At 58.3% G+C, this 20,957-nt stretch overlaps 1 protein-coding gene across 10 annotated transcripts in view; it reads left to right on the forward strand.

The window, feature by feature from the left end:
- The window catches only part of NOL4L (nucleolar protein 4 like), a 127,453-nt gene that overhangs the window by 97,662 nt on the left and 8,834 nt on the right, over nt 1–20,957 (forward strand). For 4 of the 10 annotated variants that reach the window (XM_086332422.1, XM_086332423.1, XM_086332428.1 and 1 more), the window contains one exon: nt 5,949–6,090. In XM_086332422.1, coding sequence (XP_086188548.1) covers nt 5,949–6,090 — 142 coding nt within the window. Of the gene's footprint in view, nt 1–5,159; nt 5,654–5,705; nt 5,788–5,948; nt 6,091–20,957 lie in introns of those variants that run through there. The other 6 variants (XM_086332426.1, XM_086332430.1, XM_086332429.1 and 3 more) reach the window with 5 other exon arrangements.

Below are 20,957 nucleotides of genomic sequence, written 5' to 3' on the forward strand. Positions count from 1 at the left end.
GCTAGGAAGCAGAGGAGGTATGCTGGCAGGAAGGAGTGGAATTGAGTGGAGTGTCTGTCCCCAGGAGCCTGGCGTCTGCCCCTGGTGGCCAGGTGAGCTTGGAACGAGGGCATGAGCTGCAGTCTGGGGACTCCCTAGCCCCCAGGAGCTGTGGCTCAGACCACCCTAAGATGTCATTTGTGCTGTTCCTTCCCAACCAGGATTTTGAACCCTTGTTGCTTTGGATCCTGGGGGAAGGAGGGGGTTCGTCTTCCATTAATAAGCCATCTGATGAGCTGAAGTGGTTAAGTTGGGGTCAAATGTGGTTCAGTACCTCCTTGGCATGCTCAGAAGGCTATGTGTGTAATGCTCGCTGACATGGAGACAGGCAGGGGAATTGCCTTGCGCTGAAGAATTTCCAGGGCCTGGGAGGGGCCTACAGGTGTTCCAGAAGGAGGTGCTCACTTTGTCCACCCTGGTGTCCGCCGGTTTGGGGTAGAGCCGGTGCCAGGGCAGCTGCCTTGAGCCTGGTGGTCTTCCTGGCAAGAGCTTCAGCCTCTCATCAAACCCACCCCAAGGGGATGGACAGAGAAGGGGTCTGTTTCCTGCCTGGCCCATTCCTGCCTCCCACCCCTCCTCTGAAACACACACACCCAAGGCTTACTGCTCACAACGGCACTGAATTCACAGCAAATCCTTCTCCCTTTCTCTCTCAAAGCAAGCAGTAGAGATAGAGTTACAGCTCTGAGGAGAGGCCTGGAAAATGTTGTGTGAGGCACACCCCAGGATCCCTGTCCTGGAGGATGCAAATGGCTCAACTTCAGAGGCACCAGGAACCCAGTTTCCGAGAAATTGACCCCAGTTGTAAAATAATCAGGTTACTGATAGCACCTGCCCCTGGTTACACACCATGGATACAGGCACGTTTCCACCATTTCCCCTCTGGTCTCCCATTTTCTCCTCCTCCTGGGCTGGGCAGCGGTTGGTGCTAGTTTGCCTGCAGAGGAGGAAGGGCCTCAGAGCCTGGGTGGAGAGAAACTGAACCTGCCCGTGAATTCTGGACTGCAGATAAGAGTAGGGAGGGTCTGGTCGGCTCCTCTCCTCCTGCCCAGAGTCAGGGCTCCCTGACTGGGGTGTGTCCCAGGAGCAGCCTTGGGTGGTGTCTTCCTGCCGCCCCCCCCACCCCAGCTCTTGAGTTCCCTTTCCAGAAGGGCAGTTGACCCAATCGCCCTGTGACCCCGCAAGTGGCTCAGGTCCTTTGGCGCCGAATAAATGATGACCTTTTGTCAACAGGTGGGCAAGGCTGCAGCCTGCAGGGTGTCTGAAGCCAGAGCCAGGAGTCACGTGGGGTCTAGGAAGAGGGGCCCCAGAAGTAATGGATTGTACACACTCCTTTATTTTTTAATGAAAGTTTCAATGAAGTTTGTTTACAGAAAGAGAAATTAGTAAACCAGGTTTCCTTGAGATTCCAGAGTGCCCGACTTGTGACCTCTGGGCCTGCTCTCCGTAACCCTCACCATCACCTCTTACAGGTCCCTCAAGCCCAGCTATGTCCCACTCTGCTCATCGCTGATAGGCTCTGAATTATGTGCTGGTAATTGCCTGTGTCACTGGCCTGCTCCTGGAGCCTGGGCCTGGGGTGAGCCGGTGAGGTGACAGTCTGCAGGGGGCTCTGCCGTAGCAGATGGATGGCAAAGGGGGCTTGGGCAGACTTCTCTTGGTAGGTCCGCCTGGAAGTGAGGATGTGGGAGTTGATTTGGATTGGAACTTATAGTTTGGTGTATTTTTTTAAGTTAGGCCTCATAAATTTGATTTCTTACTTAAAAATTTACTGTATCAGGGACTTCCCTGGTGGCCCAGTGGCTAAGGCACTGCGTTCCCAGTGCAGGGGGCCAGGGTTTGATTCCTGGTGGAAGAACTAGATCCCACGTGGCACAGCTAAAGATCCAGCAGGCCACAGCTCAGACCACAGCTAAGGCCAAATAAAAATAAATAAAGTTTTAAAAGTTTATGTATCAGTGGTATCAAAAGCTTAATAGAACCATCACCCACAGAACAGGGATTCATGTGGCAAAACACTGGGGGCTGTGGCACACTCACTGGGGAGAGCTTGATAGTGAATAAGTGGAGACGGGGTTCCCCAGCCTCCTTCTCCTTCAGTGCCTACACGTGGGTCAAAAGTCGTGTCTCTTCTTCCCTAAATAACAGGGCCCTGGAGGGAAGGAGTCCTGCTGTGGTCTCAGCGCTCCTAACACAGCACCAGCACATAGTAGGTGGTCCATCAGTGCACATCTGTTCACTGATAAGAGTGGTCCAGGTGTGGGTGTAAATATAGCTTCATCTCCCGTGAATTTCCTTTGGGTCTCATCCTGAGACGCTTTGTTGTTAAGGCATCTGGTTCCTTCCACTGAAGGGAGGAAGTGTGGTGAGGCGGCCCCTCGGAGTGGTGGACTGTGATGTGGGTGCTGAGCAGACTGCTTGGGTTCCGATCTCACGAGCCCTGGGGCAGCTGAGGCAGGTCCAAGGTGGGGAGGGCGAGTACCAGATCTGGAGAGAGGCCTGACATGGGTGCCTGCTGTTCCTATTGGACAAGGAAAGCTCAGACAACCCTCGTCTCAGAGCCCCTCATGGATGGGCACTGGGTGCTCTTCCTTATTGGGTGGTCACAATTCAGTGTAAAATGTAGCCCACCTCTGCCCAGTTTGGCCTGTCTGGGCAGGGAGATGTGGAGAGGGGCCATTTGGGCGAACAGTTAAGTGAGCTGAGCCAGAGAAACCCGAGGCTCTGCATGGGGGCGCCTGGCAGCTGCAGGCAGGGAATGCCACACGGCAACACGCTGCCACCCGCCTGCCAGCCAGGGTCCAGGTTTCATATGGTCTCCATTCAGGAACCATGTGTAACAGGACCAAGCCCCTGCTTGTCAGACTGATGCTGCATCCTCGTTAAACCCCAGTGTCATGCCAGGCAACTCAGCCAATTTGACTGGTCTCACTGGCTTTGTCCAGAGAACACAGAGCCCGCTCCCCACTCTTGGAAGGACTTAAGGCTGTCTCGGGGGAGAAAGGGCAGAGAGCCACCGTGCTGGCTGCTGTAGCTGAGTTCTCTGCTGCCCAACTGCCGGGCTGATGGTACAGACAAGCAGGCCATGTGAGGCGAGGTGCGGTGGACCCTAAGCTGGACTTGATGGAGAAGGGGGACGTGCGTTTGGAGTTTGGGTTCTGAGGTGCCGCAGCACCGTGAGCATTCCAGGTGATGGGCTGGGAAGGAAGCTAGCGTCCGGGCCTTCAGGACTGCACGCTTCTGGCTCTGCTCATGACCTTGGGCGAGTGCCTTCACCCCTTGGAGCCTCAGCTTCCTCATCTGTAGAATGGGGCTGATAACTGCATGCACCCAAAGGGCCTATGGTGCACTTGGCAACTGATAAACCATGGCTTCTGTCGTTGTTAAACTGTGGCCGAGGGGCTAGAGTGAGGTTCAGCACTGCACCAGCGGTTCTGAATTTTCCTTGCTCATTGATGAAGAAAACCTGTGTGTTTGATGGAACTCCTTTCTCTGAGTGGAAGATGCCCACCCGGGATTATGTGCCCCTTAGGAGGAAACACCCCCGAATGGCTTCACTGCCCACGCAGCTCACGCATCCCCTAGTTCCAGTGGCCTCCTGACTGCCTGCTGGAACCCACCAGCCCCCCCACACACACCGCCTGTCACAACCTCCCTCACTTCTGCAAGCCTCTGCTCTGTCGTCTGACGGCAAGGCCCTTCTTGGCCACTCTGGGAAACGCAGTCCTGCAGGTCCCTCGCCCCTCTTGTCCTGCTTTATTCTTTATCGTGTTGCCCTAACACTCCTGATATTATGAGTTTTTCTGCTGATGGTCCCTCTCCCCCGGTGTCCCTCTCCACAGTGAGCACCAGAAAGGCCATGACTTGTCCACAGGTAAATTTTCCAGCATCTAAATGCAGTAAACCTGGGTTCGATCCCTGAGTTGAGAAGATCCTTTGGAGAAGGGAATGGCTACCCACTTCAGTATTCTGGCCTGGAGAATTCTATGGACTGTATAGTCCGTGGGGTCACAAAGAGTTGGACGCAACTGAGCGAGTTTCACATAGATGTTCATTAAATAACTTGTTGAATGGATGGAGAATTTTGAGTGAGTGGTGCTTCCAGATGTTAATAGATTACTTGGTCCTTTAAGTCACAAGTGTTTCCACAAGAGCCAGGAGAAGGCCTTCCTACTTCAGCCGGGACTTCAGGGTCCAGTGACCCCAGGACAGCCAGGAAGGAGCCAACAGCCCACTCGAGGATGGCCTCGTTCCTGGCTCCCAGAACCCAGATGGCCCTACCCCTCTGAGGGTCCTTCTCCCCACCTGCTCACCGCCCCTTACCCTCCTGTCCCTGCCCAGTTAGCACAGGGAGAGTCATGTTGCCCTTTTTGAAGAGAGAACCCTTTGAACGTGCGTGTATCCCTCCAGGTATGAGAATCCAGTCTGAGTAAGCGGGCTTTCACCCAGGGACGGCTGTGGGGGCGCATTCTTGTGTATGAGGAGCAGAGAGCCTGTGGGAGGGAGGCAGGGCAGCTGTGTGTGTGTGTGGGGGGGGGTGGGCCCCTAGGGCACACGTGGTCCCTGTGCCCCGAGGCTCTGTGCGAGCAGCGTGGGGACCCCTGAGCTGGGCAGAGCTGTCATCCTCCTGATTCAGCCGCAGAGGGTACCCACTCCTCTGTGCTGCCCAGAAGCTGTAAATTCCAGGAAACTCCCTGCCAGCCGGGCTGGTGGGGGAGGGCGTGGGGGAGCACCCACTGGTTCCCTAGCACTTGCAGAGCAGATGTGTCTGCCTCGGACAGCAGCCGAAGAAAGTTCAAACCGAAGTGTGTTTGCTTGCTGTAAAAGAGACCTCTGTGAGGGGCCCCTGGAGGGAGGTTTTGGGGGGGATGGTGCTCTGCCAGAGGTCCTTACTGGGGGCCCACAGAGGCCATTGTATCTTGCCAGATGGGGGAGGGGAGGGGGCAAAGCCAGAGCTCCAGGGTGTGGGAGCTGCTGGGTCATCTTTCTTGCGTTTTACAGCCAGCTCCCAAAGACAGTTGCTAGCTGCTGCTCTTGAAAGAGGCAGGGCCTGAAGGAGGTGGGGTCCCTTCCCACTGGAGGGCTGGGTGGAAGGGGCCCCGCCCCGGGGGTTCCCGGATGCCTGGCCCAGGGCTGGCTGAAGCCAGCAAGGGGAGAGGAGGCAGGCGTGCTCCTCGCCTGCAGGCCCTCCGGCTGTTTGGAAGGCCCTGGCGGCCCCCCAGGCCCTTGAGCCGAACCCCCTTTGCGGTCTGATCCAAACCCTCGCCTGCCCCACCCCCTTCCTTCGCTATACTTCTGGGGCTGGCCTTTTCAGCTCTGGAAGCCGCCCAAGAGCATATCTTTGAAGCACAGCAAAGGTTAGGAAGGAGGAAGACAGAAATGTCCTCTGGGCTGGGGGAGTGGGAGAAAGGAATTCCATGCATGCTCCACGGGAGTTGGGCGGCTGGCGTGGTGGGGGCCATCAGCCTGGCCTCAGCAGTGCCCGACGTGTCCTGCTGCCCACGTCTGCCCGCCTGGCCCTACGTGGAGTGAACCCTCCTCCCAAGGCTATTGGCAGGGAGTGGGGAGCAGTGGCCCTTGTTTACGGCGCTGCTTCAACCTTGGCTCACAGTGGGTAAGAGCCAGGCCCCGCCACCCGCCCCTACAGGATGCGAGACCTCATAATTGTCTTCAATTACAGCCAGCACCGGCCCTTAGCCCCAGCTTCCTACAGGAACCAGAGCCCCAGCCACTTCCATGGGTGGAGGGGTAAGGGGAGAAGCCTATCCCCACTGCAAGGTTTGGGGGTGCCCTATGGCCTATGGGGCAGTCCCAAACACCCTCGGGCCCTTGGGTTCATCCTGTATGCTGCCGAGGGCCTGCAGAGAGCCCGTCCCTGTTGAACGCCCACCTTCTTTGTCCCTGATCAGGATGAAACTTCTGTGAGCAGTGAAGATTTTGATATGAACGACTCCACATGGATGTCAGCTGACCCACACCTGGCCTCCAGCCTGAGTCCCAGCCAGGACGAGAGGATGCGGAGCCCACAAAACCTCCACAGCCAAGAGGACGGTGAGTGTTCCTTCGTGGCCAGCAGGGGAAGGGTTGTGTCTGCGCCAGGAGCCTAGGAATCTCCAGGGGGTAGACTCTGGGTTGGAGCCTCCAGGGGTGGCCGAGGCTCAGGCTGACAGCGGCCCCCAGCGTTCTCAGTATCTCCACAGGCCCTGCTGCCCCAGCCCTTAGTTCCAGGAAGAGCAGTTGTTCCTCCCAAAGGTGAATGGCTCAGAGCTCTTTCGGGGATTGGCAGCCTGACCACATCCCGCCACTTTGTCTGTTTTGATGCTCACGGGCTGGTGGGATGTGGATTTCAAAGTTATCATGATTCAGGTCTGGGAAGGTTAACAGTGTGCCTGACCCAGAACAGTCCACCACCCAATCATGAAAACGGGAGTTGGGCTTTGTGGCCGGATGTGAGGCTCTGAGACAGGGTCCCTGCCTGTCCCTGGTGAGCAAGCAGACACTGTGCTTGTCTGTTGTGTGCCCCCGGCCCCTCAGGATAGGAGGTGGGCCGGCTGAGGCTCTGTCCAGATCTGCCCTGGTCCCCCCCATCCCCCCCACCCTCCAGGGCCAGCCCGTAGCCTCCTCCAGCCTCCCTTGGAACAGAAGCATCTTCTTGGGGTGGGAGAGTTGGGGTCAGGGTCAGACCCCAGAGGTCTCCTCTGGCACTCTTGCGTCGAGCCCCCCAAACTGGGCCCACCTCAGTTAGACGTGGCTGTGGGTGTGCGGTGGCACCTGTGGGCAGAGTGTCCTGGGCTGGGCTTTGATTTTCCGGGCGGACACAAGGTGGGTGGGGAAAGAGCTGGAGAGAACTGGGGTGTAGAGCTGCAATTAGGAGGGGTCGAAGGTCAGGGCCTGGAATGTGGGAGGGAAGGTGCAGGGTTAAAAAGGGGTGTAGTGTTAACTCTGCGAAATAGGTTAGCCTTAAAGAGTAAATAAGGAGTAGGAGCCTTGCAGTTTGGGTCAAAGTTCGTCTCCATGGCGGAACCTGTGTGCCTGGCTCCCCGCAGCCTTCAGAGGCCTGAAATCTGGCTTTGTCTGGGAGGAGGCCCAGCACAGACACAGCCGGGGTGGCCCATCCACCGGCTGGGGAGCCCTGGGTGTGGTTCCGTGAGGAACGGGGTGCGAGGCTGCTGGGAAAGAAAAGGCTTTTGTCCCTTGACGCCTCAGGAGGTCAGTGCGACCCCCTCGTGCTGCCTCCCAGACCAGCACCTCCTTCCGGCGTTCCCACGGGTGGGGGCTGGGTGGGGGCACCACGTGCTGGGGATGGGGGGGCCCTGGGGTGAGATGTGCCCAGCAGCTGGCCTCCCGCCTCATCTGAGCTGATTGAGGGTCACACCCAAGGGCCACACCAGCGAAGCTCAGCCCAAAGCTGTGGACAGTACCTTCCCAAGAAGGATCCGGAGCATTTATTTATAACCCCCCGCCCGGAGAAGTAGGACTGAATGGGGGCCGTGGTCCCCAGCTCATCCTCAACAATTCTTATGCTGTTATTGCTTACAGCCACCTTTTGGGGGGCTCATGTCTGGCAGAGACACTTTCCAGAGAGATCTGGTGATCTGGGGGCCTCCAGCATCAGGTCTGGGGCTGGGCGGGAAGGGTCACGGGACTTCCTCGGTTACAGGGCTAATGGGGTCAGTGTGTCCCCGCAGCTGGCCCCAGAGGAGCCAGGTGGGAGAGCCAAGCCAGGTGTCTTCACACATGTCCTCCCCTGCCCCACCCACCACCTCCCCTCCCCAGCTGCCCAGGTCCCCCCTGGCTGTGGGTGCTGGGGCCCAGGTCGGCTGGCCTGCTGACAGGACGAGGGTGTTCATCAGGGCGGGCAGCCAGAGCTGGAGACAGGGAGGATGGTGTTGACCATGATACCATCAATTTAATTATTTCATCAGAGCCTGTGTCTGGAGGCTGTGGGTTGACGTGCTGGCCAGAGGCCGACCCACACCCCGCGCAGAAGGTCGCAGGCCCAGAGAGACCAGTTGACCTGATCATCCTACTGCCCTTCTAGTCCTAGTTCTGGTGGTGACCACCATGTCTGTCCAGACTGGTGGGCTCCCAAGGGGTTTGGGCTGGGCACAGACCCAGCCTGGAGTCCTTCTTCAGCCCCCCAGCCCGCACGGAGGCACGCAGATAGCCCCCTCTTTGAAGGTGCCTGCAGTGCAGATGTGAACAGGGAACCCACTCTCATCAGTGAAAGCTGGAAGGAAACTATCAGGGTCTTCAGGGTGTTCTCCTGTCCCCTGTTGTTAAGGAAGGACTGGGCAGGGGCAGGTCAGGCGGGGGCTCTGTCTGAATCCAGCCACAACCCTCCATGGTCTCCACGTCTCCACTCCCTGCTCCTGTGCCTTGATTCAGAGGGTTCTCCAGCACACACCAACCCCCAGGGCGGCTTGGTGCTCAGCCTCTGGCCCTCGGCACTCCATGTCTGAGGCCCCCATTGTGAGCTCTGTAAGGGGTGGACCACGTGGATCCTGCTCTCTGCTGTGTCCCTGGTGACTCTGGTTCTTTGCCTGGTGCATTATAGGGGCCTGCTGAATATCTGTTGCCCAAATGAGTAAAGGAACGAGCATTTATTGAGTCCCTCCCTCCCCGACCCCGAACACACCAGCCAGAGAGGATAGAGGTTGGCTCCTTGTTGCGGCCAAGTCAGGTTCTTTGTTCGTGGGATTTCTGCCCTCCCCCCCAGCCTGAGTACCTGGGTCTTTTTCTTTTAGCCAGAAAATGTGGGGGCTCCCAGGGCTGTGTCAGGGAGCATCTCACCTCTGCTGACCAGGAGTGCAGCCCAGAGCATTTCAAAAAACCAGGCAGTTTGCACAGGTTCACACCTGTTGGTGGATGTGTTGGGGCCCTTCTCCTCTTCCACCACCTCCTCCACCTCTTCCTCTTTCAAATTTTAACCAAGGCAAATGAAAGCTGGGCCTCGGCAGGGCAGATCCTGTGGCCCAGGCCAGGAATGAAGCAGGCCAGTTCTCACTCCCGGGAGCTTGTCTGCGCTTCACCGGGAGTGAGAGCATGCTTGCTGGTGCTTTCATCCCCAAGCCTGCCACCACCTGGGAGGCCTCACATCAGAGAGCGCCTCTATGGACCCCATTCCCAGCTTATTGACATCACAGCAGGGGTGCTTGGCTGGGGAGCCCCAAAGTGCTTCCTCATCGGGGTGGAGCTGCTGTGGGTGAGCACTTGGCTCTCACCCCGGCTCAGGAGGGAACTGCTGATCAGTGAGCAAACTGGGGCCATCTGGCCAGAGTTGGGGGATGCCAAGGCTGCTCCCCTCCTCTTTCCTCTTTGGCAGGCATTGAGGCCATGTGTGAGGTTCCCCAGAAGATGGGCATGGGAGTCTGGGGACCAGAAGAGGCTGCCCCCCTGGAAAATCAGAGCACTGCCTTCTTAGGCCGAGTGATCCAGGCTGTTCCCACCACTGCCTCCAGTCCACGTATAGCCAGGTCCCCCCAGACCGGCACTAAGCACCAGCTGAGGGTTTGGACTTTCTTTGGAGTCCGAACAGAACCCTGGTCTCATCATAGGTGCCTGGAAAAACACTCTGGCCCAGGGGCTGCATTTTAGGAGGTGGAGAGGAGGACAGTTGGAAAAAGCCAACTGTTGAGCCCGTGTCCAGAGACGCTATGGTCGGGCGTTACTTAGGACTGAACAGCACATCTGTGTGTAGTTACGCCCCGTCAGTGGGATGATGTGTTTGATGGCCATCTCTTCCTCAGATCCTGAGTAAGCACTCTGAGAGCCAGTTCTCTGGTGCCCAGCACAGAGCAGGTGGAAGAGTGTCTGTTAAATGAGTAAGTGAACGGGGGTGCAGGCTGGGCAGGTGAGTCAGCGTCCCTGGACGTCAGAGGCGTGGCCAGGCTAGGGCCCTCTCCGTCTTCCATTTCCCCTTGATGTGCTTCATCAGGCCTCTTGCTCTGCCCCTTCCTGAGCGGAAAATGTGAAGCCTGGCCCCCAGAAGGGATGCAGGGGGTGGGGAGCGGACATTACTCACCTCCCGGGCAGACAGGAAGTCAGCTCCAGGGCAGAACCCAGGGTCCTGCTTCTTTCTTCCTGCAGGGTCGTGGCGGGGGGTGGGGGATGATGGTGCTGGGTAGGAGCTGGGGGGCTGCTGGGGGGCTCTTGTTAGTGCCTGTCAGATGAGAGGCGCCTCCAGTCTCAGGCCTCTGGGACCCACTGGAGCTCAGCTTGCCTCCCCCTGGGGACATGGTGCCAAAACTTCCTGCCTGGACGCCTGGAGCCTCCCCTCCAGGACCCGTCACCACGTCAGGACCGAGGCACTGAGGGTCCTGGCTTAAGCCCTTGGTTCTTTCAGGACTCTCCACTGGGTCTGTCACGTGAATACTGAGCCCTGTGGCCCAGGAGGCTGATAAACCCTTCCTGGCTTTGTCCCTTCCAAGAGCCTGCAGGAGAGGGGCAGGTGCTCAGAACCGGGGACCCCTGCCAGGTTGTAAGCTGTCTGAGGGCAGGAGATGTGTCTCTGAAAAAACGTCATTTCACATCTATTACATTCATTGTAGATAATAGAAAATAAACAGAGGAGCAAAAAAAAGCAATCAAAATTATCAGTGTTTGGGACATGTTTTTCTTTGTCTTTTCTGTGTATGTAATCAGTCTTGTTTTCTTTATTTAAAAAAAAAAAAAAAAAAAAGAGGAGGGATCATGTAGTGTTGGAGTCACCTTTTTTTCCTAGAAGTTGTCTCGCCTCTCCCCTGCACTGATACTGCATTTTTAAAGGTGGTCCAATTATCCTGGTGATTGGAAGCCCCAGTCCTGACCCCACTTTCTGCTGAACTCTGTGCTGATGGCAGTTGGCTGTGGGCTCAGAGCTGTGACTAGGCCTTTCCTACAGATGGGGAGGCGACTTGGCCAGATCCTATGTGACCACAAGGGTGGCTCTGACCCCAGAGCCTGAGTCTGGACCACTCATGGGGAAGGGCGTTCCAGCCCCTCTTTCTCGTTATCACAAACTGTGCAGCATGGAGTAGCCTCAGGGCCAAGCGTCCTCTTCTGGGCTTTATCCCCAGCCCTCGACTCAGAGCAGGTGCCCAGCGAACAGCTGTTCAGAAGCCCGTGGCGGAGCTGGGGGACCAGCAGAGGCGCCTCGGAGGAGGCCACAGTGTGCTGTTCAGGCAAGTGCATAGCAGCCCAGGAAGCTTGGGCGGTACGGCAGGAGGAGGCTGGGAGGAGAGGAAGATGCTGGATGGCAGGATAGGGGGCTTCTTGGGTCACTTGTCTCCAGAAACTCCTGGTGACCCCAAGCTTCAGCCAGGAGAGAGGGCCCCGGCCAGTTGAGGGGCTGGCATTCGAGGGTTCCAGGAGGAACGAGAGAGATGAGGCTGCCTCTTGGACCTGGGGTCTCAACCGGACATGGCTCCCTGCTGGTGGCCTTTGGCACCCTGCCAGGGCTCCCCTGAGCAGGTCCTGGCCTGCCCTGGTCCTGCAGTGCAGTCTGAAGCAAGTTGCTCACCTCTGATCCCTGGCTTGGGTCTGTAGTGTGCCCTGGGTGACTGCAGCCATTAATCCTGGTGTGTCTCAGGAGCCCTTTGTGAGGCCCAAGGCTTCCTGCTTCCTGCTCTTGCTGCCCTTGGATGGGGCCCTCCATTACCCAGAAATGCAAACTGGACAGCGGGGGCAATCACTGGGGGGCAGGCGTGTGACTTGCTTGCCCAAGGCTCCGTATTTACGGCAGTGCTGCCTCTCCTGCCCTTGCCTCTCTCCCCGTCGTGGGCTCCTCCCTGGTGTCCACAGGGCAGGTCTGAGCGGGAGTGTGCCCCAACCCAGACACGCTGCCCCAGCCCAGACTCGGATCTGCCTCTGCTCCCACCTTGTTGTGTGGCCAGTCACTCCCGCTCACTGGATGGCTGGTGAGGACCGGACGATGTGTGAACGAGGAAGGCTGGGTTGGATGGGGATGGGATTATTTCTCTCAGGTGGTCAGGTTGGTGCAGGGGGTCCTGACGAAGAGCTGGAGGTGGAAGGCCATGGCTAGCTGGCACTCACAGGCTGAGGGGCTGGAGGTGGGTCAGGGGCCTCCTTTGAAAGACTGAGCGGTCCTTCTCATTTCCCCATCCCCTGGACCCTTCGCTGGTCCAATCTGTCTCCTCATCCTTCCAGGTCTTTCTCGATCCCGTCTGCCCACTGAGCCCTATGGGCTTTGGACCACAGCTCTCTTTACAAGCTCACTATCTGGGTGCTCACAGCTTGCTCTAGCATCTCCTGAAGTCCCAGCCCACTCCCCACCCACATGTACCAGGACTTGTGGGGGCACCTTACATCTCCCAGGACCCTGCAGATCTCCTGGAATCTGCACACCTAGACCCATCCCAAGCTCCCATGCTGCTGGCTGCAAGTTAACACTGCCGTCCAAGGAGAAGGCACCTGGGCAGCCGCTTACCCACTGGGTGCTGGCCACTGTGGGCACTCAGGCTGCTCAGGAGTGTTCCCAGCTAGGGGTGGAAGCTGCTCATTTGAGGGAACAGGCAAGAGGCCGTCCTGCAAGTGGGGTCGGGGCCCGGCCACCAGGCTCAGAGGCAGTCACCCACGTTTGCGCCTGGGCTTCGTCCATTTCACGTGTTATCTGCCCATGATGGCCACCCCAGCAGGGGCCCCAAGCTTCATGGCCTGCTGCAGCCTGCGGCCAGTGGCCCTGACAGTCGTGGTTGGGCATCCTCCCTGATCACTGTTGACATGTAGGGAAGGCTGTGACTGCTTCGCTTCGGCCTCCCTGGGATGGCTTCCCGCAGTGGGCTTTTAAACTGAGCCTCCCCTCCGCGACGCCTGCTGGTCTTGGTCCTGACACCACCTGTCTCAGGTGAGGCTGGAAGCTATGTCTGGGCCTCATTCTCTGGCTACTGGTCACTTCCTCGCTCCTTCTAGATTAGTGGCTCTTAGCTCCTATTCAAGGCTCTGAATGTCCACACCGGATGGAGAGGTGGTAGCTGTGGCCTCTTGCCGTTTATCCTCCCCGGCCAGGAGCGGAGAACTAGGACCCAAGCCCTTCTGGGGATTGGCTGTGGGCTGCCCCGCCAGTCCTGGGTCACAGGAAAGTGTCCATCATCAGCTGGGCTGCAGGCAGCTCAGACAATGCTGAGCTGTTCTGGCCTCTGGCCGCCACGGGGTAAGGGAGGCCAGGAGACAGCACCGAGAGATCCCTTTATCCCTGGAGCAGGCCGGCCCCACACAGCCCCGGCCTTGTGCAGCCTGCCAGGGTCTTAGGCCCTCACAGGCCCCCAGATGCCCATAGAGGTGAAGTTCACCTGCTAAGAAAGAGAAAGGGAGATCCCTTGCACACCTGGAAGATTCACCTAGGCCTGCTCAGCCACTGGGGTGTCAGAGCCCTGCCCCCCTCCCCAGCCCAGGACCTATGGAGACCCAGCTGCCCACTGACCCTCTACGGAGGCAGGCCGGCCGTACAGGAGAGGAGGCCGGGGAAGGGGTGTGCCCCAGAGGCATCACCACCCGAGCCTGTCCAAGGGTGGCGTCCCTGGGAACCAGGAAGTAACCAGGGCCACGTCGGCGTCATCACTCTGACCTAAGGACTGGGATGCACCGAAGCGAGACCGGCTTCTGGGCAGACTGGCGGAAGGCCTGCACACAAGCATACAGGCTCCGGGGCCAGGGCCCTGCCCCGTGACTCCTTCACACACGGTTGTCCGAAGTCATTCTGTTTGCTCTGAACACATCATTTGTTGTGGGGTTGGGGCAAGGGATGCAGGGGAGCTGCTCTCTTAGCTAGAGCTTAGCACACTGAGTCAGCATTGAGTTCTCACTGTGCGTGCTTGTCCTTGAGGGTGGGGCCAAGGAAACTTGGGCCTGGGAAGACATAGACCTCGGCAGTCCGTACAGAGAGTGGTTCCCCTGGGGCGCATTTGGCCAGTATTTACTGGGGAGGGGGCTGTGGAGAGTAGGGCAGTGGCAGGGGTGGAGGGCTGTCCTGTAGTACAGTTGGGCAAGCCAAGGCCAGAGAAGAAAGAGCACTGGGTGGGGGTGCTCTGGGGCCTCAGGCCACACTGGGGCCTGTCTGTCTTTCTGTTCACACTGTGATCGTGAGGACCTCCCTCTGGGGGCCTTTGGTTCCTTCCTGCTGTCTGTTCTGGGGGAGGTGGGGTGCAAAGCAGGCACAGTGAGTCTGCCCGGCGCCTGCCACATACTTGGTGCCCACCCCCACTGAAGACGGCCCCCAACCCCGTCCCCACTACAAGCCCTGCTCAGGCCACCTGCCCAAGACCCCAGCTCTCATCTGCAACTTGGGACTGAGACCCCAGGGTCCCTGCACTGAGAGAAGTGATTTCAGGTTAGGGGGAACGTCACAAAAATCTGGGTGTGCCCTAATGTGGGAGCCACAGACCGCTATTGAAAAGGGCTCATGCAAACTCAGGCGTACCATGGGTGTAAAATACACACAGAGTTTCCAAGGCTTTCTATGAAAAAGGATGTATAAAGTAGCTCGAGTTTAACACAGTATTACGTGTTGAAAAGATAATATTTTGGCTATATTGGGTTAAATAAAACAGATTATTAAAATTTACTCCACCTGTTTTATTTTCTTTTTACATTTTTTAATGTGGCTGCTAGAAAATTAACAATTCCTTACGTGGCTCACATTAAGTGTCTGTTGGACAGCGCCACTCTGGACTCTGAGGGCCCTCAGGTGTTGACACCAGCTTAAGGAATGAGTCATAAAAGGTTGATCAGGACGATGGATGCTGTAGAATAGAGGTGCTGGGGGTGGTTCGGGGGCAAGAATGCAGGCCAGATGGAGAGCTGGACTGGGCCAGGCCTTTGGAACCACAGGGATGGAGCAGGGTGGCATTCATGAGGGGCAGCTAGGGGGCCGTGGGGGTCTGAAGGCCAAGCTGTGGGGCAGGTGCCCAGTGTGTCCCCACCACCCAGGATGGGGGAGTCCTAGTGACACCACCTCACCCAGCTCCTCAGTGTCCCCCATTTGACCCCGGGGCCCTCCCCCTTCCTTCCGGGAGGAAGAGCAGGGTAGCCTGCCAGGAGCCTGGCGCTCCAGGGAACTATGCATCATGTAAACACAGCCCAGCCGCTGGCCTTTGTCAGAGCAGGCGGAGGCCAGGCCTGGCCTGACGCACCCCAAATTCAGAGCAGAGTCGGTGCCCCCAGACTGCAGCCCGAAGCCACGTGGGTGAGGGGCAGGGACTGGCTTTTCCAGATCCAGCCCCAGCCCCCTCCGCCCCTGGCTGGCTCCAGCTCTCTTGCTTCCCCACCTCCTCCCCAGCTCGTCTCTGGTGTGTGTGAATTATTGATGCTCCCTTCTCTCCCCTGCCTGGAAGCTGGCAGAGAAGGGAGACGCTGCCTGCCTCGCCACACCTCTGGCCATAGCAGGCCGCCAGCACCCAGAACCCGTGAGGCCATATGTATGTACACCCTGGGACCATGGGCCAGCAGACCTTTGCACCCTTGCCCAGCCCTCCTTGGGAGCCAGTTAGGGTCGCCCCTGGGAGAGGGTGCCACTGGCTGTGGCCCCAGGGCCCGGTGTGGCAATTGGCTGCTCGCACAGAGCCGGGCTTGTGCGGGCTGCGGGGTGCTGGCGCCCACATAAGGGCATTGTTTGCCGAGGTAAAAGGGGTTTTTGTCTCCTTCTGGAGACTGGACAGAAGGAGGAACAATTTCCCCCATTCATCACTAATTCCCCCATTTGAATAGCAGCACATTGCCCCACGTTACATAGATGGGCACACAGTCCTTCCCTGCCCGGAGGCATTCCGGGCCCAGGTGGTGGGCCCTGTGTCCCTGCCCAGTCTGGGGAGCTGCTCTTCGCCGGAGCCCGGGAGGCCTGGTTTTGTGAAAATGCTCAGAAGGGGTGCATTCCCTCTGCTTCCCTGTGGTTCCGCACCGCACTTGTCCCTGTCACTGAAGCCACGGGTTGGGGGCTGTCTTGTCCTGCTGGCGTGATTCTGGGCTCTGGCAGGCTGGCCGTGGGTGGGGTGCCCACCCTGGAGGGGCCCCCTGCACAGCCACGCAGGTCAGGACCAGGTGGAGACAAGAGGGTCACTTCCAGCTCCGCGTCACATGCCTGGAGGCCTGCACCCCGGAAGGTCCGACTCCAGCACTCCAGGTGCCCATGGGGCCAGCTGGGTTCTTTCACAGGGTCATAAAGTGTCAGAGCCCAAGAGGGCGTCAGCGGCAACTCCCTAGGCTGCAGATAAGAGGAGCCAGGGAGGCGGGCTGTGCCCAAGGTCAGGAGGCAGCAAGGCCCTGCACCTGTTCCCCCGGCACCGCTCCTTTGGGCACGGGTTTGGGTCCATGACCGTGTCTCCCTAAAATCACATTGTTTTTGGAGAGGGTGGTGGGCGAGGCAAGAGTTGCGAGTGGATCAGAACCCCGCTTGCCCTGGCCTGCGATGCTGATGTTTCTCCCTGTTCCTTCTTTCCCCAGACAGTGACAGGCAGGTCTCTGGGCCGGGGCTGTGCTAGGGTGCTGGCGGTGGGCCCTGCTGCTGGCCCCTCCTGGGGTTAGGGAGGGCCACGATGAGGAGAGAGCCCCGGGGTGGTGGTGGGGGGAGGCTCCATTCCCTTGGGCCCTCCTAGGGCTAGAACCGTGGATTACTCAGAGTCCAGACCAGGCCCACATGATGCGACCTGCCTCCAGCCAGCTTTTGCAGTTAAGGAAATCACTGGGTCCTGTAACCAGAAGTCTATGGCTTTCTTTGGCTTTAGGCACGGATGGATTTTGGGGGGACTGGTCTGTGCTGGACTGTCAGCCCTGCTGGGGCTCCCTGCTGAGTGAGCTCTGCAGCCCCTGGGCTGATGGCAGAGTATTTCTTCGTTTCTGCAGACGCGCCTGGACTGACTTCCGTGGGCCCATCGCGGATCGCTGTGATGGACTGTGCTGACCGGCTGGGCTCGGGGCATAGGCTCACCCTTGGGAGACACGGGGTGCCCTTGCCAAAGGGAGAGGGCTGTGGTTTCTGGAGAGACAGGAACCACCTGGGGCAGCTGACAAGGGGGCTGGGCACAGACCACAGACAGAACATGTGAGAAGGTGATAAATGCTCTGGAAAACTGGGTAAAGGAGTCAGTGTCAGAGTGGGGGCAGCGAGGTCGTGCTGAGAAGGTGACCTTTCAGCAAAGCCCTGGAGTGGGAGGGGACACGGAGTGTCCTGAGACGAGGGGACAGTAAGTGCCAAGGCCAGGGCACAGCTGGATGGGGCAACATCTGGGGATGGGGTGGGGGTGGGGTGCTGCCAGGAGGGCCCAGCAGGAGGCCTGGGGAGGGTTTGGCTTCAGTTTGGGGGTTTGAACTCAGTCCAAGGGCTGCGGCTGGATCATAGCCACTGCCAGGGTTGGTGGGGGGGCATTGACAGGTAACACTTCACCCCCAGCAGCTCCTTTAACCTGCTGGCCTTAGAGGGCTTCTGCACTTGCCCCTGACCTTCTCAGCGCTGTTCTTAGAGGCTTCTTCCATGGGCTACTTCCTCCAGAAACCCTACCCTGCCTCCCTCCTGCACAGCGCCCACTCTAGACTCCTCCTCCCCGGGGGGAGCGCCACAGAGGGCTGGTCTGGAACTCGGGCCTTGAGCTCGCAGCAGAGGAGGAGGGGTTGCAGGGACAGGGATCAAGGACACAAAGCACACAAGGCTCTCCCCAGAGCCGAGTCCTGTGGACCCCGTTTGGTTTCTTGCTCCTTAGAGGGCAGCAAGCACCCCCGTCTTCCCCTGCTGTGTCCCCAGTGCCTCACACAGGCCTGACGCCCAGCAGGTGTTCGAGGCAGGGAGGGACGAGCACAGGGGTTCGTGGCCCTGTCCCTCCCCCACCTCCCCTCACCTGCCCACCTCAGATCTGGCACCAAGCTGGTCTCTGAGGGGCCCCCGGAAACCCACAGTCCAGTCTGGGAGAGTATGTGTTACAAAGTGAGAAAGCCTGCGGTCAGGGAACCAGTTGTTTGTCTTTTTCTTCAGCACCGATTTGCTGTGTTGGGTACTGTCTACACCTTATAAATCCTATTTTACTGACATGGCACCCATTTTGAAAGGAGGCGAAGGGGCATCTGCAGGGACACACAGCCCCTGCCTTCTGCCTAAAGCCCGTGGCCTCCCGGTCAACAGAGTTGCAGGCAGTCTGTAAGCAGGTTGAGGGCGGCATGATGGGTTGAGGCGGGGGGTGCTTGTGACTCGCCTGTGCCCCCTGAGGTGGGCTCTGTGTGTGTGGCTGGCTTTCCCGGCCCCCAGGTGCAGAGTGGAGGTGGGAGAGGCTTGGCCTGCGGGTCCATGGGGTGGCAGCAGATGGAGCTTGTAAACTGGGGCCCACTGGCCTCCTCCAGGATTTTTGTTTTGTTTTGCTTTGGGGGAATTTTTTGTGGTGATAAATTGTGTAAAACAGAATTTGCCACTTTGTAACCATTTTTAAGTGTACAGTTCAGCAGCATTAAGTACACTGACCATGTCGTGTAACCAGCGCACATTATTTCCAAGATAGAGTTCGCATTACTGTAAATAGAAACTCTGCAACCATTAAGCAGTAACTCTCTGTTCCACCCAAACCTAAGCCCCTTGAGACCCTCAGATATTCTCATTCTCTGTGGATGTGATGATTCTCGATATTGATATTGCACGTGTGTCCTCTTTCAATATCTGTCCAGCTGTGTCTGACTCATTTCACTTGATGCTATCATTTCCAGAGTTCATCCATGTTGTAGCATGTATCAGAATTTCATTCCTTTTTATGACCGAATATCTCATTGCATAATTAGGCCACGTTTGGTTTGTCTGTCTGTCCAGCAAGTTTCTTCAAAATGTAAACAATGTGAGTCAGTCACCAATATTTAAAAACCTGGATATTTACACATGGGTGCCTATTTCCAGTTTTCTTCTAAAAACTTGGAATACATAGCTGCACAAGGTCCAGACTCCTGGCCTTGTGGGTCTCATCTACCCAGCCATTTCCCTGCCAGACTGGGGTGGCATCTACCTCGGAGGAGGGGCTGTGCTACCATTGGAGCCACTGCCTGTGACTCCCTGGGTGGGCAGGTGAGGTGCACAGCCCTGGGGTAAGGGTGTTGGGAGCTCGAGTCTAGGCCAGCACCCTGAGCTCCTGAGCTGGAGGGCCTGGGAAAACACACACGCACACGTACACACGCACACACGAGCATCCAGGCCTCCTTCATGCTCATGCCTGGAGATGCACAGGGCAAGAGGGGCCTTCCTCCCTGGAGAGAATCTGGTTGGGAGGTAGGCAGTTGGGGTGCCACCTCTTGGGCCTGTGCCCACTGTGATGTGTCAAGAGGCCTTGGGCCTGATGCCCAGGCTGAGCATTGTGACATTGGCTCCCTTTGTGCCTGGTGTGGTACCCACTGACCTCCAAGCAACCCCTCCTTCCAGAGGAGGAAGGCTAGGCCCTCTGAGGTCAAGCAAGTGGCTGGTTATAGAGTGGTACAGGGTGTGAAGTCACGCCTGCCAGGTGGGCTAAGAATAGGCACTGGCCAGAGCTCAGGGGAGCTCAGACGGTCAGCCAGGATGGACGTGATCCTTGCTCTCCCATCTCCTGGGCCCTGGCAGAGACTCCCAAAACCCCAGATGTTGGGGCTTCTCCGGCAGCTAGGCCGAGCCCTGGTGGGGAGGTAGGCAGCTCTCAGGTCTGCACCTGAGCTGGTTGAGGAGGCATGACATATCCCTTGGAGGGCTGGGCACAGGCTGGGGTTGGGTCTGTGAGTACCTCTTTCCCAGGGACCGTGGAGGGAGGAGGTCTGCTCTGAGAAGGCAGCGTTGGGCCAGCCAGTAAAGGCGGACTCACATTTACTGAGCTGGACACAACAAGGCAGGCAGATTAACAGAGGCCTGGAGCTGTGAGGTTCAGCAGTGGCCAGTACAGTGTGACCTGGGCTGGGGGAGGCTGCAGAGGTCACACCGGCAAGAGTGCAAACTCTCCTTGGGCAGGCTGTGGGCAACAGGAAGGTGGGGACTAGGGCAGTGATAATTGGGCTGGTGCTGGGAAAGGGAAGGGTGGAGACAGGTGCAAGGGTGTGACCAAGGGAAGCTGGAGTGCTGAAGAGGGAACTCAGCCAAGAAGACTAGATGGAAGGTGGGGGGTGGGTGTGGCTTGGCAGTTTGGCAGCCCATTCACTTCCCATGTGTTTCAGCAGTGAGCATCTTGTGCCCTCAGGAGGACTGGCCTCTTGGCCATAGTCTCTGCTATGCTTCTCAGCTTGGGACCGGGCCAGCATGCAGTAGGTGCTCAATAAATACTGCTGGCAAGTTTGTTTATCCCACAAATGTCTAGATTGGTCACTGGAGACACTGTCAGAAGAAAACCAGACCCATCTGTGATTGAGGAGGAGGGGATGGGCGGTGAACTTCCAGAGGGTAGCAGGGCGGCTGGCCTGGGGACTCGGGGATGTAGCTGAGCAAGGTGGGGATCTGTGGGGCGGCCTTGAGTAGAGCCTGGAGCGACCCTGCAGGAGGATGGAGAGAGCAGTGACTGCCCAGAGGAAGAGGAGAAGGAGGGGCAGCCTGGCCCAGGGGACCTGCGGCAGCTGAGGGGGAGGGGTGCCGCTGCGCGGAGGCCTTCCCATCCCCCTCCGCCCTGGGCCTTGGCTGCTTGATGGGCAGCCTGGCCCCGCCCCTGGGCAACCGGCAGGCCAGCGATTGGTTGGCGCACTAGAGCCGCTCGGTCGCCATGGGGACGCTCGGGAGGTGCGCGTGCCCAGTGCCCAGCACCAAGGACTAAATCTTCATAATCTGCTGGCTGGGAGGGGTGGGGGTGGGGTCGTGCACGACCCTGCCCGGGGGGAAGGGGTGTCCTGGGATGCGGTCAGGGCTCCCTGCGGCCGCCCCTCCCCCACCCACCGTGGTGGCAGGTGCAGAGCCGCTTGGGCACCTGGGCTTCACCAGGAACCACGCGGTACTCACCTGACGGTAACCCCGG

This window comes from Bos grunniens, chromosome 13 (genome assembly GCF_055505025.1).
Source record: "Bos grunniens cultivar Pamir isolate PY7600 chromosome 13, Bosgru_T2T1.0, whole genome shotgun sequence".
Lineage (NCBI taxonomy): Eukaryota > Metazoa > Chordata > Mammalia > Artiodactyla > Bovidae > Bos > Bos grunniens.